This window comes from Scomber japonicus, chromosome 5 (genome assembly GCF_027409825.1).
Source record: "Scomber japonicus isolate fScoJap1 chromosome 5, fScoJap1.pri, whole genome shotgun sequence".
NCBI lineage: Eukaryota > Metazoa > Chordata > Actinopteri > Scombriformes > Scombridae > Scomber > Scomber japonicus.
Genome location: NC_070582.1, coordinates 28,554,203 through 28,580,199, shown reverse-complemented (window position 1 = coordinate 28,580,199; position 25,997 = coordinate 28,554,203). Strand labels below are relative to the sequence as shown.

The 25,997-nt window shown below is 38.8% G+C and overlaps 1 protein-coding gene across 2 annotated transcripts; it reads left to right on the top strand.

Annotated features, from left to right (window-relative positions):
• Window positions 1-988: 988 nt before the first annotated feature.
• Window positions 989-20,679, top strand: calb2a (calbindin 2a). Of its 2 annotated transcripts, none has more exons than XM_053319284.1 (11): window positions 989-1,082; window positions 5,865-5,941; window positions 6,028-6,117; window positions 6,654-6,734; window positions 9,205-9,261; window positions 11,637-11,714; window positions 13,272-13,327; window positions 13,480-13,519; window positions 13,707-13,760; window positions 16,936-17,007; window positions 20,566-20,679. In XM_053319284.1, the coding sequence occupies exons 1-11, from the start codon at window positions 989-991 to the stop codon at window positions 20,677-20,679; spliced, it is 813 nt and encodes a 270-aa protein (XP_053175259.1). The 2 variants fall into 2 exon arrangements, with proteins under 2 accessions (XP_053175259.1, XP_053175258.1); XM_053319283.1 differs by having other exon boundaries at window positions 20,563-20,679.
• The last annotated feature ends 5,318 nt before the right edge of the window (window positions 20,680-25,997 follow it).

Sequence of the window (25,997 nt, the reverse complement as noted above, 5' to 3'; positions counted from 1 at the left end):
TGAGTCAATTAAAAATATTAACATTCCTCACATGTGAAAAGCTGTCTTTTTGCAGATTTCATCCAACAGCTGGAAAATGCTTCTAGGGATACTTGCCCTCATGCTCATTATAGTCGTATTACTTTATCCTGAATATTATCACCTTGTGCAGTAAATGAGATGAAGAAAAAAAAATATATGAGTAGCCTACATTTTTTCCCCCATCCTCATTCTCTTAATAGGATCTGTGGCTTTGACTGCCCCTCTGCACACTAGACTGGCCATTAATGAAAAAGTTTTTTTACTCTCTCTTTTTCTTTTTTTTTCTTCCAGAATTTACATTTATTATGTGGGCTAATCACTGCTGGCTGGAGGCAGTGTGGGAATCGTGATTAGTGTGTGAGTTCTAATTAAGTCTGTGAAGCCTCACACACTGGCAGACAGGCTCCGGGAGCTGCACGCTTAGATACACACACAGATGTAGTAGGAAGGGACATAGAAACACACACAAGCAAACACACACACACACACACACACACACACAAGCACACACACGCCTTTCACATGCATCTACAGAAATCCACAGGAATCCACATGCATACATGCATGCATGCAAGCAACTGCAAGTGCACGCGCACACATGGGATCTTCTGTAAAGCGTGATGATGCAACAACAAAACAATCTGCATCTCTCTCATCTTAGGCTCACTCACATCAGCCCATCCACTGCAGTGTCCGAGACATCCAATCCAAAACTACATCAAGCTTGGAAGCGCACACACATACACATACACACACACACACGGAGGGACGCTGACTCAGATGGATGCTCTCGGTGGCAGTGCGCCCCCAGCGGCGGTGCAGCGATGCTGTAGCTCCTGCGCCGGGGTTAAAAAGCGGCGGGCGATGCGCCGGGGCCACAGTGTGGGGTGTGTTTGACACAGAGACACAGAAAAGTTAGTAGCGGACTTTTCTTGGCGTCGGACCTGCAGCATCTGTCGAGAGCATCATGGCAAACAAAGCACAGCAGCCTCCTCACCTGCATCTGGCCGAGGTCACCGCATCCCAGTTCATCGATATTTGGAAACATTTCGACGCTGACGGTAGGACACGTTTTTCTTTCCTAAAAGTTGATCCAAACTCAAAATGCATGAAATATTCCTGAATATATCACTGCAGTTAAATGTGCCGATTGAAGGTAGATTCATAATAGTTACGCAGGGAAATGAATGAAAAAAAGAAGAAGATTGAAATGCATCCTTAAAACAATACAATAAAAACCGTTATCATGTTTAGATTAATAGACAATAATATAACAGCAGAAGTTTGTCGTTTTGGGGAAGGAAAGCGATCATTCAGAAGAGATGAAATATGAGAAATATGAAAAAAAGTAATTTGTTAACTCACTTTTGCGGTTCAAGAGACAGAAAGTCCCCACAGTGGCAGGAGTCGGGTAAAAGGGACTATTTCATCTTTAATTAATGATGGTATGGTAATTAATGATGAATCCCCATGGTTAATAGAAAAATAACGCTAATTAATTGGAACGTTGTTTAACAGTGGATTTCAGATCATGACATTGTGTTTGCTGCTTTATTGCAATGCTTTAAAAAGTTTGATGTTTGTCAAATGAATTTTTGATGCCGACCACTCCCGAAACGCAAAGTTATATCCATTAATTCTTCACAAAACGCGCAAATCATCATAACGATGCTCTTCATTCATACAACGATACATTCATGATATTATTTTCATGATATCAGCCTCAAACCTCAAATGTAACTGTAAACTGTGTAAACCGCATATTGAATGGTCATTTTATCCTTAAATGAAGCTTCATGAGCGCACAGTGCTCTCCAGGAAAAGACTTCTAACGGTGCAGGAGATCCATCCTTTTTAATAATGAAAGCGTCACATTCAAAGTGTTATCAAGGAATCGATTTATCATCAAATGTTTGTCCCCCCCCCCCCCCCCCCCCCCCCCCCCCCCCCCCGTGGTTTACCTATAATAATGTTGTATTTCACCTATAAGTAGACTAATTGGATTTGAGTGATGCTCCTAGTATGGATATGGATGTATTTCTAATCAAAAACAAGTTTGTTCATTGAGTGCAACCTGTCACGTGATGCTGTCCATGCGGTAGAATTACCTTCATAAGCATTGATTTATGTTTTATTGATGCAATATCTGTCAACATTAAGTTGTCCTATGTCGTAATTTATTCAGCGAACCCCCTGCCTTCCTCCTCCTCTCCTTACTCTCTCTCTCTCTCTCTCTCTCTCTCTCCCTACGCACACACGCACACACACACACACACACACACACACATACACATACACATACACACAATCTTGATCTATGCCTTCTCTTGTGGACCCTCTGTTTGCCTCTGTACAAATCTGTCTGTGTACAGTATAATAATGATGATGATAATAATAATAATAATAATAATAATAATAATAATAATAATAATAATAATAATAGGTGTGATTTATATTATAATATTATTAGATTTATACAAAAGATAAAACAAACAAACAAATAAACAAAACAAACAAAAATCGTATGATGTGCTGTCATGAAATCCTCATTATTCTAATTACAGAGATGTTCTTAATTTCACTCGAGGGTCTGCACACTCTTCGGTGGCTTAAGAGAATGTTGTGCGCTGATGAGAAAAACCTTTTCTTAAAACACTCTATACACTCAATAATCCACAGTGGAAAGAAAAAAATAATGTTTTACTTTGAAACTTTTTTTTATCTCTCTCATTGTTCCCTATTGAATGGCTGAACAGGTTATAATTGGCCTGCGGTGTATCGGGGGCTTCATCCTTCAGGGAGAACAAGTGCTGTGCCCTTTTGGTGTGCTGGATAAATAACATCAAAATGACACAGTTAACCAACCCCCTGTTACTTGATATTAGACACTCCCAGCTTATAAAATGTTCATAAATCATAAACCAGGCAGTGTGCCAGACTGAGAAATATAGATCACCAGTTTGATTCCTGCAACTCGCCATTATTGATGTCCATAATGCACCTGTACACAAGGCGAGTGTGTTGAGACACTCTGGGGAATTCATCGTTAATGTTATCTGTTTTGACGCCTGCATACATGCTGAAACATATTCCATGGGGAAATCAAGGTGGAATGAGGGAGGCTGGGTGGGGTGTGTGTGTGTGTGTGTGTGTGTGTGTGGGGGGGGGGGGCTCCTATACGAGACACCATGCAGATGAAGTTGTCATATCTTATTGGTTTACTCTGTGGCCTGCTTATGTCTAATGAGCACCAGTCCAAATGTCTTTTTCTTCCAGGTGATACCTACAACCGAGGTATTTTACATATTGAGCTTTGCAACGAGCCACTTTGCAAATCAAATACAACCAGTGCATCAACAGATTTGGCTACAGTGTTTGATTTCTGCTCTCATTACTGGGAGTGTCTCCTCGTTCCGCAGAAAGAAAGGAGAGCTAATTTGTTTGCTCAGGTTGAGTAAACATCTCTGAGTTGCAGATAAAAATACACAGGAGGCGATGCGCCCAGGGATGATGAAACCACATATTCCCCTGTTGGCCCTGGATCAAATCTCATCTGGATTGCGTCTTTCGCAGCTCCACCGCTCTGTGTCCCTCTTATCTTTCTCTTCTGCTGTCTCCGTCAGGTTTTTTTCAATTCCATCACTTCAAAGTCGGAAAAGGAAGCAACTCCGCTGCCTTTTGCTAATTATAGAGCATTTGCTGTCAATTATTCTTATTAACCTGGATCTGAAATTTCTGAATATGAAGCAAAAATCTCACACCTACTGAATGGGCTCAACTGTCTCTATACAAAATATGGGAAATGCTTGGACTGCACCCTCCCCTGAAAGGCAAATACTTTATATAAGCTTTAAATGTGCCACCTATGTTGGAATGACCTGTGTTGGGTTTTAAGAATCAGAACCAGAAGAGTGTCTTAACCCACATCTTAACCAGGGTCTCCTGGGACTCATGATGCAGTATTCCAAAGAGTGTGTAAATTGGCCAAAAGTGTTTTTTCAAATCTTTTATCTTGGCGGTTGGTGCAAGTTTTAAGGAGACTGTGCAGAATATAAGCTCTAGAAGTATATGAGGGCAAGTTGAATATAGTTTTAAGGAGACTGTAAAGAATATAAGCTCTAGAGGTGTATAAGGGCAAGTTCAGTGCTTTCATTAAGCCATATTAAAGTCATTATTTGACTTTTAAATTGAATGATCTGAATGTCTGTTGAAGTCAGCCATGAAATGTATCCATTGGCAGCGATTTCTTTTTAACATCTGCACACTGATCTAAACGTGTAAATGAGGAGTATGTGTTCACTGGAAAGTTTGCATTTGGTAGCTGCTGGGGACAGTTTAAAGCAACATGGACATACTGTAATTAGGCTACATATAACATAGAGATAAACCATATGGGTATCTTAAGCATATTGTTGTGGCTTAAAGGCTGCTTGGAAGAGAAATTACTTGCATCTAAATAAGCACAGTACAACCACAAACAGATGCTCCCTTAGGCACAAGTATAATGGGATGTATGGATCTATTACAACGTTTATTGTAAATATGACAGCATTTCGGCATAATCTATTCATAAATCTATTTTTATTGTCATTTTAGGCCATTCGCCTTGTAGTTAATCAAATCTTACTCTGTTTAATTATCAAGCGGGCTATTTCTCTCCAGAGTGCTAAATGTCAATAAGACCCACAGGAGGGATGCTCGATAGCAGCGAGGCATTTCATTGTCCCACTTACTGAAACAGCCGAGCTTGTATTCATGAGTTTTGATAACATCACTAAGGAAAGCATGCGTGCCCACACGCACATACAAAAAATTGCCACGGATAGAACAAAGCCGTCAAGATGTTGGTTGGATAGAGAGAAGATGACAGGGAGATATGGCAAGTTAGAGGGAGACGTGAAGAAGTGGATGGCATAATAATCTTTGTAAGTGTTTAATGAGGCAACTCTGCCTTCCAGGGTTTTATTGAAGCAGCTAGTCACATCGTTTGGAGCCATCTGTGCAGCCATTCAGCGTGCTTGTTGATAGAATATTGGCACAGGCTCACATACTACCTAGGTGAAGCAGGCACACTTATTTGTCCCCTGATTAAGTACTCTTAGGACAACTGGACACTGGTAATAAGGATACAACATAAGATAAAATCAAATCATCATTATTCCCAAGCAAAATTTGTCAAAACAAAATACGATGCACATCATCCCAGGTGCATCTTTCTAAAATAAGATGAGCACCATTTGACAGAAGTGACATGTAGTCTGACAAGATGATTGATAGCACGCAATGAATCAAGGTGTTTTTTGAAGCATAGCCAGAAGCTTCTGTTCTGTTTGACAAATAATCAGCATTTTACAGTCTACTGTAGGTATTCTTAGAAAAAGCAATTCAGGTAGGAGTTGTCTCAAGATGTTATTTGTGGCACGACACTAGTACACTGTTATCCATATTGATTCATCCCATTTGCCAAATTCCCCTGCTGAAGGCAGTATTGATCTCCGTTGAATAAAAGAAGCTGCTCGTGGATCATCAAAATCATCAATTTTCCATATATAGCCTCTCCTTGTGTACAACCCTGTGAACACACAGTCTTTGAGGAGTGATCAGTTTGCATCGTGTCAGTCAATAGTCTAATCTATTGAGCCAGAGGAAGGAAGAGAGTTACTGGTAAAAGGCTCATATTCGAATCAATACGGGTGCAAAACTAAGCCATGCTTGGATCTGTTTGACATTGTGACACTATGACCACATCTGCTCTAATTGCATTTTTGCATGTCAGCAATACTGAGAAAGTCCTTTGTGTTGTGTTGGGATAATGTGACTTTAATGGTCTATCTGTCTCACAGGTAATGGCTACATTGAGGGAAAGGAGCTGGAGAACTTCTTCAGGGAGTTGGAGACAGCCCGGAGAGGAGCAGGAGTTGTGAGTCCAGTGACTATAGATATTCTACTCAGATACACATATTGCCAATTCAGGTTTCACTTATACTGAGTAAAAATGTTTTCTAGGACCCTACAAACCCCATATTCAGAGAAAAGATGAAGGAGTTCATGCAGAAGTTTGACAAGAACAAAGATGGAAGAATTGAGATGTCAGAGGTAAGGCACTAAATGTGCTTCTTGTACTATGCTTGGATATCGGCGGTTTTCACTAAAGGAATGGGATCAACATTTTGGGAAATCAATAGATCACAGAACAGTCAGATGTTTCATAGGCCTGGTCAGTACTCCAATCAGTTGCATGCAGTATTTATGATAGTCTCTGTGGAGTGCTTTCCCTCAATTTGACCATTTTCTTTGCATAATTTTAAAGTGATGCAAGAAAGAGGCCTTCTGCAACACCAATAATCAGCAGCCAGTATGGAAAATTTGCACATGGTTCAGTTATTCCTGTGAGTGAAAATCTGTCATAAAGGATTTGTCTGAACATTCAAAAACATGATTTTTGAAAAAAAAATTCTAATGTGGGCATAGCCTAGTTCCTGAGGTTATGGCACTCTATTATTTATGTCTGAGTCGCCCATTTGAAGCTTTGCACACAAAAAGCTCCCCAGTCTCCATCTCTTCTCTCCCAGCGTATCGACTCCACCATCTTGTGCTCTAACCACTCCCATTTCCCTGTCATTTCTCTCTAGCTGGCCCAGATTCTCCCAACTGAAGAGAACTTCCTGCTCTGCTTCAGACAGTTTGTCAGCTCCAGCGCTGAGTTTATGGCGGTAAGAGTGTGTGTCTGACTGTGTGTCATGTCTATGATCAGGTATATTCTTATAATGCAAAGATGCTGCCCTCTTTGCAATACTTTTCGAGATTTTGCACAAAAATCCTTTTTTTCTTGGGGTAACACCATTTGTCAGGACAGACTTACTTTAATCAACCATATGTTATAGCACAGAGTCAATCAACCATAGAAGGCCGACAGTCTGCGTGTTCTCATTCCTACCTAACAGCTAATTTCACGGATTAGGTCCCTCTGTATGGTTGAAGGTGTACTAATTAGTGAAATAAACTGAAGTAGCATGGAATGAAAACCGCAGACTCTCAGCCTTCATTCCACATCGCTGCACGTCTGCTGTTGAGATTTAGCGGTTGGATTAGAAATCGAGTGACCACAGCTGGTCCATCATGAACATCGACTGTAGAATTGACTAAGCACAGATCTACTGAGGATAGATGTGACTAATATGTGCCAAATGAGCAAGAAGAAGACACATACTAGTTAAAAAAGACATGCTCAATGTAAACCACTTAATTACAGTTAAAAGGAGGATTTAATAGGATTCTATGGAACTAATTTCCTTTTACCTTTTGGTTTCCGTAATTCAGTAAACTGTCCTGCTGTGTCTACAAGTCATTCATTGTGGCTTCAGAGGCTAATTTGATAGGAGCCATTAGTTTTGGTGTTTTATGCTCAGTTGTAAGCATGATGGCAAATCAATTGGCGTTAATTACTCAAGCTGGAATTATAGTTTTCCAAAGATGCACAGAGGAAGGTATTACGGCACAAATATAACAAATCTCAACAAGCATTACCAGGTTCGCTCAAAACAGAGGAAAAAGAACTTGGCGCCTAAAATCCTGACAAGTATAAAAGAAACAGCCAATGTTTGCGGATGACCACCATGAACATTTGCCTATGTGCAGACTTTCGTACCAAAATCACTGAAAGTAGAATAAGAAAATGTAAAACTGGCGCCCCCAGTGGCATTGTTTATATGAGATACTAAATACTTTATAACACATTTAAAAAATCTGTAGTAACTTTGCAAAAAACGTCAGTTATGTAGCTGTACTTTTGAACCAGATTTACTGAAACTAGTCAGAAACAACAGAAACAACTACAAGTAGCATACATGAAGCAAACGAGAAGTACAGCTAACTTCTAACAACTACAAAGTTTGTCACCACATACCAAAGGGTAAACTAGTCCACTAAAATACCAAAATGTCTACATATATAGTCTATGTCTGTATATCTGTATAGACAAATTTAACATTTTGTTTATAACAATTATCTGCAATGAAGTTAGCAACGAGACAATGCTAGCAAGAAAAAAAAACTACATCGATTTAGCTAACTAGCAAGTGGACATTAGCACACACAATTAGTTTAGTAATTTCCAAAACCTCACAGAAAATAAGAATGATTTTTTGTGTTTAAGAAACCATTGATATATGGGTATTCCCAAGTATGTTTCAAGGACATTTGGTGCTGTGAATTATCAATATTGAATAAAGGTAGGAGTAACAAAAAGCCTTCAGCAGAGCAAGATGTGTGTTGAAAGGTACTAGAAAGGAATTATTCCACAAAAAGCCTTAAGAAGATAAGAAAATGGCAGATTTTATGTTAAATCTGCCGCAATGAAAGAATGGAGCCAATTAGAAACCAATTACATGAGGGGAAGAGGCCTTCCTTGTCTCCTGTGTCATATTGAGTAGAAATAATGAAATGAGAGAAGGAGGATGACTGAAAGAGAAGGTGTGGAGGGAGAAGGATACAAAGGGCAAACGAGAAAAAGAAGGAACAGAGAGGGCATAAATGAAATGTCGATGGGAAGTTGAGAGCCAGAGTCTGAGAACATAAAACAAGAGAGGAGAATTAATCAGTCTTTGTTGAAGGGTGCAGGGTGGAGGAAGTGGGCAGAGAGGTTTTTAAAGGGTTAGAATGAGGAAGCAGAACCTTCTATTTTCAGAGTCATATATAATGAATAACACCACTGTAGCTCCTCTCTGCAGAGCCCAGAGGAAGAGAGGAGTAGCAGAGGGGGGAGGAGGAGAGGAGAAGGAGAAGGACGGGAGGCCATCCATCTTTGATAAGGAGCCCTTCTTTGGACAGGGACAGCTGCTAGATTAAAACATTCATTAAAATGACTTTCACCCCCTCCCTCATTTCTCTATCTGTCTCTCATTGCCCTCTATGCTCAGTATGTGGGCGAATGGGATCATATTGAAAACTATGTGATTACAGTGATGGTCCAGGCTTTTGTGATCATCCCCATTGGAGCAATTTCAGCTTTGAACCAGAGACAATCAAAACTCTTAAACGGGTAACCTCTGGTTCGATCAGGGAGGATTTATGTAGGGGGGGGGAGATGTAACTCACTCTGAAGGAGAGCATCTTTGTGCATCAGTGCTGAGAAAATGCTTTCAATCCACTGTTTCTTCTGTTTGTTTTATTGATTTCTCGTAGGCATGGCGGCGATATGATACAGACCGCAGTGGCTACATTGAGGCAAATGAATTGAAGGTATGTTTTGAATATATATTGGACTTCCACTGATGCATTAAAATCAAACAAATATTACAAATACACCTCATTTATTCCTCTTATTAACATGGTCATGCTTGTTCTTATTTTGTCATCTCTTTTTTTCCCCCTCCCCGTGCCATTCAACCACTCACACAAAGGGCACCTACCCTAAAGAGTAATGATCAGACAGTAGATCATTCCCTGTCTTTTCCTGTACTCATCTTCATGTTTAAACCACTGTAATGGTCTTATTTTTCCTGTTGTGTTACCGTCAACTTCATTCCCATATTTTTACTTTTAATGTTTCATTGACATATTAAGTGTACACACTATGTCTTGATTTGTATGGCTTTCTGTTTCTGTTTATTCTCAGTTGTTAAGTTGTTTGCACCAATAAAAAGAAAGAAAGTCAGAAAGAGACAAAAACAATCATCTACATTTGTTGTGTTATGGTCAGAACTGTCCTTATAACACTGATTCTGAATCTCTGTGCTTAAAGTCCACCACCAGCCAGTCATGGTTCAGTATGTAGCTGATTATTTATTAGATTATTTTCACTGAGGGAGAAGAGTTAGATGTCATTTTCTGAATTTTTAACAAGGTAATTGAACTTTTTTATAGGGGAAAAAAACATGTCAGGCACACATTATTATTTAAAGTCAAGTATTTTTATATGTCTTCAAACATGTCTGGAAGGGATAGTTTGACATTTTCAGACATGCGTTCATTTGCCGTCTTGCCAAGAGTAAGATTCGAGGATTAAAACTACTCTCATAAATGCAGCTAGACATACAGCAGATTATTAGTTTAGTGTAGCATAAAGACTGGAAGCAGGGGGAAGCTAGCCTGCCTTTGTCCAAAGATTTAAAAAAAAAAATGCCTACAAGCACACCCAGTTGGTTGCCCGTCAACCTCACAGTAATATCAAGAAATACCTCAGGCATGAACTTTCTTGGAAAGCGACAATTTTTCACTTTTTTAACCTTTGGACAGAGGCAAGGCTAGCTGTTTCCACCCAGTTCCAGGCTTTATGCTAAGCTAACCAGCTGCTCGCTCCAGCTTCATATCTAGCAGACAGACATGAAAGGGGTATCAATCTTTTCGTATAACTGTTGGCAAGAAAGTGAAATGGTGTATAACCAGAAATGTCAAATTATTCCTTGAAGGAGCATGTAATCTTTAAGAATATTTTTTATTTTCATATCTGAATTCAAAGAGGTACAAGCAAAGATAATCAACTCATAAACTGAATCGGAAACAAGCGAAAAACATTTGGAGCTATCAAATGATGTATTAGATTGGAAAAAAACAATCAATATTTTATCATGACTGATGCTGAGAAGTATATGTGCATATGCGTGAGTAAAGCCAGGCAGATGCTTTGACAGAGGACAGTTAAGTGGCTTCTTTACAGGAAACTCCCCAGTGATGCTGAGTTAGCTCTTTCTGGTGAGGATTCAGATCCAAAAAAGATTTAAAGACCACATATATGTTTCTCACTTGGACACCTTTAGGAAATGTTGTAGAATTATATAAAGGAAAGTACTCGACACCTGGGAGTAGTGAGTTAAAGAGGTCAGCAATTACACTGCTTGGGTTGTTATGGGATCACATTTGTTCCAGATGACATGGTGTAGATGAGTTACTCAGGTGTGGGTTTTTGAAAGCTTTGGAAAAAAAGCAAAATGAGATCACAGGCTTCAGACGTGTATCACGCCACATGACTGTAGGTCGACGAAGAAAATATCCATATGTTCACTGACTCGAGTACTGTACGGGTAATGCAAGAACAGACTGGAGAGATGGGGCTTGAGTACACTGCACTACATTTACTGTACCTGACAATTATAGTTACTGTTTATTTGAAATTTAAGCCCAAAACACAAGATAAACCCATAAAATCTTTGATCCTTCTTTCTTCACTGTTTTTCTTTTCTTCGATCTTCATTGTTTCATTCATTCTTTTCCTCAATGAGGAAGTCCTTTTATATTCCTTTGTGATGCTTGCAACATTAAACTTTATCCTTCCTCATTATCATCACTTTTATGTTGAATGTGATTGTTACTGCTACTACTTTTCCTTTGCCTCAGTAAAGATTCGCTACATTTACTTAAATAACAGGCTTGAGTGTATCCTCCCCACACTATTTCCAGGCCCTATTTTCAAGTTTTAGAGAGACAAGATTGCTGTCCTCTATTTGTCTTTGAATATTAGTATAACACAAATAAGATACAGTTAACATTCCCAGAGCAGGACTTCTAATCAAACTATATGTGTAATTTATTTCTGTTTGTTGATGTTGCATGTTACCCATCATGAAATCTGTAATCAAACAGAGCCACTTCTCTATATTTCATCTGTGTGTTGTCAGGGCTTCCTGTCAGACCTGCTGGAGAAGGCTAACAGACACTATGATGACCAGAAGCTTCAGGAGTACACACAGACCATAGTAAGACTCTCTCTCTCTCTTTCTCACACACAAACACACATACACTACCCACATAACCCCAGATATCGCCTACGCATACAGCATAATTGTACTGTTTGCATTTATTTAAAGTTACTAATTCAGTATTCTCTTGGGCTACACTTTATGCTTAGTATCAGGAACAGTAGATAGAGCAGTCTAAATTTAGTTTTACCCAGATTGTGCTGTAAGAGGAAACCGTTCATCACAGCGTAGTAAACAAGGTCTTACTTCTGCTCAGAAAATGCTTTCAGTACATGTAAAGTGAGACGAAAACTGAAATGAGCCACTTATAATGCATCAGAGTCTCTCAAAGTAATTAAAAACACACATTAGTGGCTAAACTTAGTGTTCCAAATGTTTGTTTCTTATATTAAACACTAAATTAATTTAATAAACAGTGAAATCTTACATAAAATGAAGTAAGGTTTAGTGTCCATCTGTTCTGGAGGACCGCAGAGGCTACATGGGGTTGGTGGCAAGGGCGCTGTGCGGCTGAGTGGTCGTGAACCCCTCATGTCCTGCAGGTTGTGTGTTTACAGGCCAGATGTGCTAACAGCTGCTTCTTCTTGGAAGCCCCAGAGCTGTCCTGACCTAATTTACCGAAGCAGTCTCCTGAACACTCGTAGAGTGGTCATTATTTTCCTTCACAGATTTATTTGCACATTTTAGAACCGCAGATGGTAAGACCTATAATTGAAGGAATACAGCAACTTTTTTTTTAGATATGTGTAAGACTCCCCAATTAGATGATGACATACATGTAATATAGGCACCAATATCAGTCAGGCTTGGCTGACTGAAAATATGAATATATAAGTAATCTTTACTGAAAGTAGCTAAGATGGGCAGTTTTGTGTAGGAGATCTACAGTATCAGCTATACGGAACTTTGAAACACATGACTTACACATTGGTGGGAGAGGTTGGATTGTACTTATTGGGGTGGGTGGCCAAAAGAAAAACATAGAATAATATATAATAAATCCATTGATAACAACAAGCAGTGTCTGACTAAGTGGCACTATCATTTTAAAATGATGGCATAGCACCTTAGCAAGCATATCATATTAATAACTACTACATTTTCTCATAAAACATTTAAAAAGAGAATAACATGTCAAGAAATTGGAAGTTTTTTAATATTCTTGGTTGTATACCAAATGTACTTGCAAAAACATTCTTTGCAATTATTAGAGGATCATTTTTTGCTCTTTCTTGAGGAAAATATAACAGGAAATCTCTCTCCTATTCTTTCCTCCTGATGCAACGCTCCCCTAAAAAAGCATTGCCTGAAATGGCTGAAACAAGTTTTATGAGCAGTCCCTTCACTGATTCTCTGTTAATCACCTAGAGAACTGTGACACAAAAAGTTGTGGATGTATAATAAAGGTAGAAACTTTAGGACATGTCCATTCTATTTCTCAGGTAATGAAATTCATGTGTCCACATTTACCTTCATCTTGACAGCATATATCTATAAAATACCTTTTCCTTTCTCTCTGCTTTGTCCCTTCTCTGTTCTGCTTCCACTTTGTAGCTCAGGATGTTTGATCTGAATGGAGATGGGAAGTTGGGCCTGTCAGAGATGGCAAGGTGATGTGCAATTTTACTTGCTTCTCTTTCGCTGTGTAAATGTTGAAACATAGCGCCTGCTGATGTTCATTCACTGTCAATGGATTTGAATAATTTAACGACTATTGTGTCTGCTAATGAAGTCCTCCTCTCTCTCTCTCTCTCTCTAATAGGCTTCTCCCTGTTCAGGAGAATTTCTTACTCAAATTCCAGGTAGGGAGCAAACATGGTGCAGAGAGAAATTTTAATTTAAAACAAAACAGCTCTTTCGAATGCACAATTAATGGCTCTGAAATATCTAATAATGTGCGGCCATTGTCCTATGTTAAGATAGGCTCCTTATTTTAAAACTATTTTAGATTTTTTTGTGAGCATTGAAAGTCAAATCTTGTTTTTACAGGGTGTCAAGTTGACCACTGAGCAGTTCAACGCCATCTTCACATACTATGACAAGGTGAGTGAGATTTTATTCACTGTGGTCATAAGTAATGGTACTTGACTACTTTCCACACACTTCCAAACACACAGCTGAAGTCTGGCCAGACTTTCTGTTTTAGTTTATGTTCCACTAGCTTTCAGTTTTCAATGTTTGGCATAGACCAGATGTTTTCAAAGTGGGTGGTGGGCCTCCTTAGGGGGGCTCTATACAGTTTCAGGGGAGGCTCGGTGAATAGGAGCAAAAACAATATTTCATTAGTGATCTAAAGGAGAACACATAGAATAGCCTCAATGTGTGAATTGGTTAAAGAGATAAAAGTAGTTTTTGGGGAATTTTACAGTTTCCCCAGAGTCAGAAACTAATAAATGAGTACAGACAGACCTTTTTATGTGTTTAGTGTAGTCTTATGTTATGTTAAACAACAATGTTTGGCTATCTTGGCTCATTTGTTGAGTGTCTATGGGATCAAATAATATAATCATGATCCCATAGGCATCCAGGAACTGAGCGAAACTAAGCAAGTAAACCCCCTGGCATAGATGGTTTCATCTGCATCCCTGAAAATACATTTGTTTCAAGTTAAACTGGTATCTACTGCTACTACAAAGCTACAGTAACATCTGGGTTACACCACCTCATGATGTTTTATCATAAACAGTTAGCAGATTTTATTAGCAACAATTACAGCCCCCATAGCTCCATAGCTCCAACTCCCATGATGTTTTGATATCATGGGAGTGGCTGCTAAATGCTAATTAAATTGTTATATCTTGGTTAAAATAATAAGGTGCTCATACATACATACATTAGTCAGCTAGTGATACAGAAGCTGGCTTGAAAATGAGTGGACGTTAGCTCTTTAGTACTTGATCAGGTGAGCTTGTCAGCATTATGATTACTGTACTTTGCTGTAACTCAAAAATAGTATACTAAGAGATAAAATGTATACTCCCACAGTAAAATAAGAAAAGAACTGCAGCAGAGTAAGAAAATAAGAGAGTCTATTTGACTGGAAAGCGCAGTTGTTTGTTTAGGTAGGAGTTTCCTTTTCGCCCATATTGTGAATATGCAAAATCCTTGCTTTGTACCTACAGTAGGTGCTCCCCACCGCCTAGGGAAATGAGTTAGACTCGGCACACCTGTTCCTTTGTAAACAACTCAGGGTGGTTGAGCAGTGGTTTGGTTAATGGCCATATATTCCACATTAGCAATAGATTGTTGGGGAGGGACTGCAGGGAGTGATGTGACATAGGACAGAAAGGAACAAAACAGGGTGACAGGGGAGGGAGCAGGAAGCTGTACATCCACTAAATTATTTTCCGTGTTTATAATATCTTGTGAGTTTTTGTATGCCATAATCGAGGTAGCTAGCTAGGCTCCATTTTTGAGGAAACAAACTCAGCTTGAGTTGTTATAGTTAGCCTGGTTGTCATGTACAAAACGCTTTCTATATTTTGTTCTTAGGTAGCACAAACTAGCTAGACATTAGCTACCAACCTTACCGAGCTAGCTAATTAATGCTATTAGCTATGTGAGCCGGTTGAAAACTCCTTTTCCTGGACTTATCGTCTCCCGAATAATCATTGAGTGTCCCTAATACATACAGTACTATAATTCTAAACATCTTTAATGTATGTAGTATTCCTGGTGGAAACAGTAGATCACATTTATTACACTAAATGCCCGAATTCATGCTATCATTGCTTGATTTTTGAGTGGGAAAATGTAACATTTCTGATTGAATTGAGAAACAATATCAGGTGTGCTGGAAGGAGGTATTTGGCAGTGACTTGAGATACCAGTAGATGGTGAGAGTTTGTTTTAGAGGGGCAGGTAACATCACCAACTATACTGTAATATTAAAATAAAAATGAACAATCAAAGTCTTCAGAATTGGTCTTGGAATATTCTGTCTAGGCTCTAGCAATAAAACACTCAAACGTGCACAATATTGTTCCATGTTTGCAAAATCCAACTTCTTTCGAGAAAATCTTTGTGCTTTCAACCATTCACCAATTCAATCCGCCAATGAAGACTATGAGATCTTATTTAAAGATACAGAAATGTCCCACTAAATTGACCTTGTGCTAAGAGTTTTCTGTCAGACTGTTATCTTCAAGATCAATAATACCTCCTAAAACATGAACTCTTCAACCGTGGCGTTAAAAGTTGGAGAGCAAGAGGAGTCCTTCACAGCATTTGGAGCTGTGCGTGCATGTTCGTGTCTCGGGTTGGACTGAAGGTTAGCACTCGCTCTAGCTCACTTGCAGGGGACAGGGTTGAATGTTCAATGATGGATGAGCCCCCGCGGTCCATTCATGTAGACTGCGCGTATGGAGCACAAGCATTTATGTGTGTAATTAGTTTCATCATTTTGTTATGAGCTCAGCCCCTGCAGCTGAAGCGCAGGCAGCTGCTGTCACTGGTGCTGAGAGATTGTGGGCAGGGCAAAGTGTAGCCGGTCAGCTGAACACTAACATGGCTCACAGTGCCAAAGCACCAAACTGTGCGAAGCCTTGAAAATGTCTGAAGTGCAAGATGGCACGCAATTAAGACAGACTGGCTGATACCTGATGTTGCCTCGTTTTCCCATAACTCTGCAGAGTCCTGGGTCTTTTATCCTTATAGGGAAAATAAATAGAATTCATGCTTTATTTCAAAGATCTGGGACACCTCAATGTAGCTTTGTAAACATCAAAGAACATCTCCTAAAGTAAAAAAAACAAACAAATAAGACTGGCAAAGTCACTCAGCTCTGAAGTCATCTTGAGACCGAGCCTAGATGAACAGAACAGTTTTGTGCCAGTTGCCAGGGGAAAATTTCCAACAATTTGGACTTATTTTTATTTTTGGCTCTTAATGTGACTACGAGACATAACTCATTAATTATCAAAAGTGACTCCATATTGACTTTACAGCTAACCCCCTTTACAGAGTTGTGAATGGGAAGTCTTTTTTTAAAGATCATCAGTCGTGAATGGCTGTTTGGCTGGTGCATTCATGATAGCTGCCATAAAGTATTGAATGAGTGCTCAAAAACCAGGAAGCTCAGAATAGAAACAAAGAGCTGACTAGAGAGGAAAAAAACACAAGTGTATAGGAGAAGGTTGCAATTAGCTTGCCATCTCCAGATCATATCAATGATCTGTATGTTTGGACATCTAAATAACACATATTGTTTCTGTTTTAGGATGGGAATGGCTACATTGATGAGCAGGAGTTGGACGCTCTGCTACGAGACCTTTACCAGACAAACAAGAAGGTGAGATGAGTACTTTGGTAAAGTTGTCTGGTACTCCCTGTGCATATTGTATACACCTACTATGTACAAGATAACAGACATATAAACACAATTCTCTATTATCACATGATCTGTTTGTATCACAGATTTAGTACTAAACATGCTGCAGTTAACAAGCTGCATGTGATGAATAGTATGACACATTTCAGTGCTGCAAAAACGCATATTGAGAGTTTTTAATGATACCAGTAAATAATAAAAGTGTTTAATACCTGCATTCAAAGTGTATATTGGTCCAAACCTTTACTGAACAGTTATCCAAGTCATCCATCATGTCATCAAGATGCAATGTCACAATGGACACATTAAAGTCAGTGGTGATGGAACATTATTTAAAGATCTTTTTTTTTTTTAAATACAAAAATAAGCTACAGCTACATTTTATTTGTAATACTGTACTATAATACCAAGGCTAACCATCTCTGCACTGCAACACAAGAGTAAGGTTGCTTATTTTGCACATCTTCTACATGTGCATGCATCATTAACTGGTAAGGAAGCCGACTTTTTGCCTGGAGCATGTTGCTACAGCCTCTTTTAGTATTATACAAATGCGTGTATGTTGGCATCAAATGCATGGTTTAGGATGGCTCTCGTTTGAAAACAGCTGGACATAACAGCAGGAGGAAGATGGTTCAGACAGCTTACAGAATTAGCATTAATTAGCTAGCTCATTAAAGCAGGTAATATCTGCTAGTGATGCTCATTTCTGATGGAAAAATTGATGATGGTCAGCAAAAAAAGGCATGCCTGCTTTTGTCCAGTTCTGTCTGAAATCAAGGTCCCTTTGTTCTAAAAATAACCAAGAATTTTTACGTCATTATTATTATCTAATTTTTATCCCTCTTATCGATTCTATTTGTCTTTGTTTTGTCTTTTCAGTCTGCTTAATCTAGTTTTTATTTCAACCTATTTTATTATCATAGCTTTTTAATATATTTTATTTTAACACCATTTTCACTGTGTTTATTTTTTGTGTGCATAAGTCTCAATTTGTTCTTTTTTTCCAGTTTTACGTTCCATCTTATTATCGATTTGTCAGTCATCTGTGAAGCACTTCCACCATCCAGTATTAACCCTTTGATGCATAAGATGGGTCAAAAGTGACCCGACAGAGTTTTAATCGTAAATATCTTTGCAATAAATGAATTTCACAATTCAGAATTCCAGGAATTCCTCAACTAACTTGTTTTTGATCATCACAAATTCTTATTTTCATTTTTAATTTTTTATTTTTTTAATAAAAATAATTTTTGTACGACTACCCTTCTAAAGCGCAACATGGGTCAAAAATGACCCGTATTCATTTCCTATGTTATTTCATGCATGGCTGTGTTTCTTTGCTATGTAATTTAAAATATATTAATTTAATCATTTAATATTTCAAAGTATTCATTACATATCTTGTTTTTGATTACCATAAATCATTTTTTTTCATTTTCTTCATTTTCATGTTGGAACTAAAATAGGTTTTGTATCACTACATCAAGTTTACACACATGGGTCAAAAGTGACCCATGTCACTTTTATTCATAAAATGGTTGCAGTTAGGAACATTTTTACTGTGGACAACTTTTCACTTGTCAGAACTGAACAACTGGACAACTTTTCACATTCCACTCAGAACAAAACAGGCTGCTTTTTTCACATCTGATTCATGTAAGTAGAAGTACAGCTCCGAATTTGGCTTCTGTGGCAACATGACGATGGTGAGCTATGTCCCGAAAAAGGGGAAGGCTGTTGTGCTACTAAGCACCATGCATAATGACACAACAGTGGATGACCATAGTGTCAAGAGGAAGCCAGAAGTGATCCAGTACTACAACTACACGAAATCTGGAGTGGAAACAATGGATCAAATGGTTTGCATGTACACCTGCAAGCGGAGAACACGGAGGTGGCCCATGGTGCTCTGGCACAATATGCTGGATGTTGCCACCCTCAACGCCTTCACCAACTACACTGCACAACAACCTGGTTACATGGGTGGTGTGACTAATGCATGGCGGCTCTTCATAAAGGAGCTGGGCAAAGAGCTGGTCATGCCACACATGAGGAGACGCATGGAGGGCATGCCCCACCTCCAAACCAATATCACAGAGGCAATGGGAAGATGTGGGTTAACCAGGGCAGCCACCACCCAGCCACAGGAGGGCCAAGTGAAGAGGAAGAGGTGCAAGATCTGCCCAGCTAGCAAAGATCGAAAGCTAGCATGAATCTGGTGTTCCAAGTGCACCACCACTGTGTGCAAGGAGGACAAACATGTCGTTGTCGTTTGTGAGGCATGTAGGCGCTAGATCATAGCTGTCAAACTCAAGGCCCAGGGGCCAAATCCGGCCCGCAGTGTAATTTTATTTGGCCCCCCAGATAATATCTAATGTCTATCAGAACTGGCCCGCCAATATGTCGCATGCACCATTTAGTTAGTATAATTCAGATTAGTTCAGTTAGTTCCCCGAATAGTTCAGATTCTATATGTGTGTAACATTAAGGGTGAGTTCATATTTAGGCCTATTCAAATGAATTAATATTATTGCAATAGCTAATAAGCTAAAGCTTTAGGACATTTTCAGATTCAATATGTGTAAAAGTTTATAATAAATATTGGATATTTCCCGCCCTCGACTTGGACCCAGTTTTTTTATTTCGGCCCACTGGGTGTTTGAGTTTGACAGCCCTGTACTATATTGCATCTTACTCATAAGAGTTTATTTGATCAGTTTTCTTTTCTTTTATTCATTCATTTTATATGTTCAGCATTCACCACAGTTCACTGCAGTAACACTTCAGATGCACTAACAGTTCAAAACCAGTGTTATCGGTTGTATGGTGTATGCTACATGTGAGTGTGACAAAGTGACAAATGAACATTTCAAATATTAACTGTGTTATTCTTTGGTCCAAATCACTGCTAAAATAATGTTTTTTGACACAATCATTATTATAGTATGTCATTTTTAAAGAAAAATATCACACCTGCATACACAGGTCATTTTCGACCCATGTGTGTAAACTTGATGTAATAATACAAAAGCTATTTTAGTTCATTAATTAAAAAAGGAGAAACAAAAATAATGGTTTATGGTTTTCAAAGACAAGATATTTAATGAATATTTTGAATATTAAATTATGAAATAAGTTGATTTCCAAAAATATAGCAAAGAAACACTCAACCATGCATGAAATAACACTGTATGTCAATACGGGTCATTTTTGACCCATGTTGTCCCTTAGAGGGGGTTTGCATAGCTTGTGCATCTAAGGGTTAAAAGTGCTATACTAGTAAAGTTTGACTGATTGATTGAATTAATTCGAATGGTAAAACTGCCACTGTGAAGTTTCAATTGGCCATCAGTCTTAAACTTCCTATCAATTAAATGAGATTTTCTAGCCAAAAACCTGGATCTATTATTCACTTTCTCCTCATCATGCTCTTTCCACACAAACAACTGTAAAAGCAACATCCTATATAACTCATACAACTCACTCTATCATGCCTCCCTTTGTCTTGTTCAGGAGGTGGATGTGAAGAACCTAACCGGCTACAAGCAGAGCATCATGAGCCTGTCTGACGGAGGAAAGCTCTACCGTGGCGAGCTGGAAATCGTCCTCTGCAGGGAGCCAATTGTGTGACTCATCGTCCTCTCTCTTGTTGCATATCATGATTTTCTCTGCCTGCCCTGCCCCGCTCTCCCGAGATCACACCCACTTCCAGCTGCCTGGCGACATATACCAGGTGCATGTGCCGGACACCGCCCTTTCCCCTCCCCTTCCCTCCTTTTCGATCATTCCTCCATCTCCCTCCTCCCTCCGCCCTAAAGTTGCAACTTCAGAATGAATGACAAGTGCACTGTCAGCACGAAACAGCTCTTCTACATTAAACCCTTATTTTCTGCAACCTGAACTTTCAACCCCGACCGTGACCCGTCTGAACCCTCTCTTCTCTACTGTTCCTGTCAACTCTTCCCTCGTGTCCTTTTTCTGACCCCATCCTTGTCCCCGCTGATCATGCTGTGCCTGACTTGCAACTCCTGACCAAAAATGCAAAATCCTGTATTCCACAGAAGTGACCCATTGACCAGTTGATAACCCCTGAACCTTGACCCCCCACCCACCCCACTCCCCTTCATTCCCTCGCTCTTTCAACTTTTTTGCATTAGAAACAATATATAGTCGAAGAAAACTGCAGACAACTGTGTTCGAAGTGATCTAATTTATAATCTCTAAAGGAACTGATATAATTTTCCCACCTCTATTTGTGCCGAAGCCCTCATGTTCCTATTCATTCATTCTCTTCTATGCCATTGCCATGATATGATTTCATTTTCAATGTTTGTTTTTGGCTGATACTGTCAATTGAAAATATGAATAAAATGTCTTAAGATAAAAATTTTGGTGTTGTACGAATGTGATTTTGTTCAATAGCCTGTGGTGGTTACATCTCGGTGAAAAGATTAACCTCCAGGACAGAAAAGTATCGATGTAAAAACTTCTCTTTGCCTCAAGGTCTGAAGATTTTCTACTTCAGAGCGCTGCGTCATTCTCTCAAAGTCACATCCCTCACATTATTTCTGTTCAGCTGACTTTTATCAAGGCCTCCCAGCTTTAAATTGCTCCCTTGCGCATGCTAGCATCCGCTTAAAAAGGGATTAACAATGCAAGCAAGATGGTGTGGCTACAATTTCAAACTGCAGCACAGTTAGTGTAGAGAGACAGTAAAACTGGACTCAGTGGACTTTGGTTGTCAGCGGTGGGTAACTTAACACCCCCCAACTTCTACACCTTCCCTGTTGATTTATTGCTTAGAGTACACTGGAATCGAGGAAGATGACAGGAATAATGGTTCTCCCGCCGTAGCACTGACTCAGACAACTTGATTTTCAGCATGATGTCTTTCTCTCGGTTGCGTAATGAAAATGACTGAGGAACCAAGTAGGGTGATATTGCTGATTCAGCACTGCGAGGCAACGACTTGTGTTTTCCATTTGCGCGAATGAAATGAGGCGGCACGGCAAAACACGTCCTCCTCGCCTTCAAGTCGCTGAGGCAGACCTGAGCTGCTCCTCGAGACAAAAGGGCTGACTGGAAGTTTCGGTCAACATTCATTCAAAAGTAATACGCTAAACAAATTTGCAGTTTGGCTTTTAAAAATCGAAATATCCACAAGATAAAACATTTCAGTTTAAACAGGCTCATATATGGACAATTGTTTAAAAGATCAAATACAGACAAAAAAAGAGAAAAAATATAATCTGATCCAACATAACCCAAAAGACAAAACCCTGGTGTGTCTCAGAAGATTTGAATGTAATTAGAAACATGAATGCAGATCCTTTACATACAACTGCAAGCCTTTTAAAACAATGATCTACACTGACAACCAAATATTTGGCTGGTTTTTCTGGTTGATTCCATGGTGGGAGTTTCCTGCTCCTGAGCTGACATGTTACTCTTGAGGTTGTGGGACAGGACATGATATTTCTAGTAAAAATCCCTGTAATTGAGTTGACATGCTTTTAAAGCCACCTGAATAATACAGCAAGCCCACAAGCTCCCATCTCACTGTGGAGCTGGTGCAAACTCACATCAATTAATCAGAAGCATTCCAATCTTTCAATGACATGTGGCTGCACAGTGCATATCATTGAAACTGCTAAATTAATTTAGCTGATAAGAAATCACGTAATATTGTTAATAGAGGGTGTGAAACTGTTGCTCAACACTGTGGGTACAAGTGATAGTTGTTGGAAAATGATCAAATATAGTGTAAGTGTAACATGAGTAGAAAAGAGTCATAAAGTCAACTGATGTTATCCTCTGTAAGTTACTGACAGTCATACCAAACCAAGTGAGACTTTAACAGCAAAACCCATTCAGTGTATTGAATTAAGGAAAGGTTTGTTTTATTACTTAAGTTAAGAGACAATCACAGAATAATAAAGGGTCAATGACTGTTTTTTGTGTCCATGTGGTTTAGTCAAATTTAAAGGGGTTATTATTTGAAAAGCAAACATATGAATAACTTCCACACATTCTTTTTGTAGACCCAGCATAACATTTCTGCTTTTAGAGTATTATGGCAAAAATGTCTAAGTGGTGTAACCATAAAAACTACACTAAATTCGCAATAAAACATCATTTAATATTTATCATTATTTTGTGGTCATTTGACATTTAAACTAAATGCATAAGATATTTTTAATTTCTCATCTTTCCAACCCTTATTTGTCACTGACCCTTAAAGGTTTGTTAGTCACCCTCCACTCAAAATTGTGCATCGATAACCAACACGCCTCTTACCTCTGTAGGATGAAAGAGCTTCACTGTGCAAGATGATGTATGTCCAGAGTTTGACACTAGAAGGCTGTTTACCCATTTATCTGATGAAAGGGGGAAGTTCCTGTGCTCATCAAAAATATAATATATAGTATTATACATATTATTCATGTAAGGAGGAGATATTTTAGCAACTGGTCATATCAGACAAAATACGCCTAAAGCAGCTAAACCCCAGTTCCTGAAATTAGCAACAGTGTGTGTATTCAACTTTACATCCGTAAGATGAAGAATGTGTTATCATAAGTAACAAAGTCTAATTTAACAATAGCTCTCAGCTGCAAACCCTGAGCTGTGGGAATCTCTTTTGTCTTTTGGGTGGAGAGTCAATAAACCTGCACACAGCAATACTCAAAACATCATCCCAGGTGGTATGCAGCTGCTTCTTCAGAAAGTCTCCAGCCTACAGGTGTGCAGTGTCCCTGATTAAAACAAACATTTCTCTCTCTTGAACGTACACGCATTACTATCTTGCTTTTTCCCCGACAGTGTGAGATCTTTAATTACTGTTTCAAGTGTAGAGATGACTCAGCTGTTGTTGTTAGACTTTTAAACAAGGGAATGTGCTTAAGGGAGTGGGGTGCATCGGTGTGAGAATAATTTCTTACAACTCTACATTATTTTTTTTTCAAAGGGGGAAAAAAGGGATCTGCTGATAAATGTCAGGCAGGAAGCACAACTAATTAAACATTTTGCTGAAGATGCAGTCAGGTCACTAAATCTAAAATATATCAATTTATTATGCTGAAGATTAGATTACTGGTCATGTTTGTCAGACATACTCTTTCCTTTGCTGCCCATTATTTCTGTTTTATAATGTACTGTAAAAGTAAAGAAGCAACAAGGGTTGTTTATCATTTTAATATGTGATTAGCTGTGCTGTCTTGTGGAAGGTGTTCATAATTATTGTTAAGAAGTGTATTGCTACTTCCTTGCCTTGGTCCATGTTAAGTAAGATGATGGGTGAATATGCCACTGCTTTGATCCTATAGGCCTGTGTTTCCTGAGGAATGCTCATGTTAACTACATTAAAGGATCTGCTGGTCACCATTTATGGCTGAAGGTCCCATTTCCTATATCCAGGGCTATTTGTCATTGACTGTACTCATATAGGTTGACATTTCTTTGTTCCTTCAGAGACTATAATGGTTTAGGCATGCTCTAAGCTTGTTGAGATGAGCTGATGTCATTTTGTATGTATCCTTTCTCCTTATTGTACAATAATAATGGTTTAATCTTCCACTCAGCAGTGTTTTGTGTATTATTTCATCTTTGTGTTAAGTGTTTTCAGACAATTTCCACAACAGTACTGTTTAATATATAACGTACTGTACATACAAGACTAGTAGTCATATTTGAACATCAGTGCATGAAGGGAAAATTACAGTATACTCCTTCTACAGCTGTAAGTGATACATTGGATTGTCTATGAATGATCTCCTTACAGACCTAACTGTAGGTATGATGTTTGCAGTGCAAGCTTTTGATGAAGGCTGTTAAGGACCAAACAGTGAGGCGATAAGGAAACAGGAGTTGTAGATGAAATTGGTCTTTAGTTTCCCCAAAAACGCAAAAGAAAATCATGACATGAAACACATTACAACCCAAGAATATATAGAACTTTACTCAATATAATAACAAGCAAACAAGCTGTGAACTGAACAAAACTAACCTAATACAATGACACATAAGAGAAGTGGCTTGGCCAAACCAACTAACATACAAGGGACAATATGGACCCCTACTACAACTAAACAAAGTAAAATTAATTCAACCCAAATCCTCCCGTTGACATGGCAGCACATGCTTTGGTACAATGACCTGGGTCCAACATTTAAAACTCCACAACTTTCAGCCAGGAAGGACTTCGTTCAACAACCACGATGACTCAACAACAAAGAAAAACATTATTAATATAACTTTGTCTGTGTAACCCCACAGTGTTAAAATGTCTGCACTCCATACCAAACAATGTGGCATCAATGGTTTGGCCATGGCTGACTGCAAATGAAAAGTAAACTAATGAAATGGGCGAGTGTGAAGTGGGTTAATATTACCATGTACAGATGCAGCCATCACAGACCATGAAATGCAGTTGAAAGCACAGGTTAGAAAGCAAGTTTTGTCTTTTTGTTCTTCAGGAAAATGCGGGAAATGCATCTGGGACACTTTGTGGGCTCTTATGGTTTAAAAAAAAAAAATTGGGCTGTTCTGTGCAGTAGATAGTAATTGGGGTGTTACATCAAACACCCCAATGTAATCACACATTAGAGAGTTAGTTCTTCAGTTTCTCACTTTCACCAAAAAAACTAACTGCATCTGGGACATAAACACAATATCAACTGTTGAACTCTTGAAATTGAGTTCATCAGTTAGTTTGAGGGGGGATTTCTTTTTCCACTGACACGCTGTTTACTACTTTTCACCTTTATACGTCTGGCAAACTGAGTTTCTCTCAAGACACTAAACAGTATTAAATCTTGTGTTATGGTCATGGGTTACACACAAAGCACTTATTCAGGTTATTGTAAGCAATGTTCACATAAGCCAACTCAATAAATGAATAGCTGAATAGACCAAAAAATGAAAGGATAATGTTGTGCATGTAAACACAA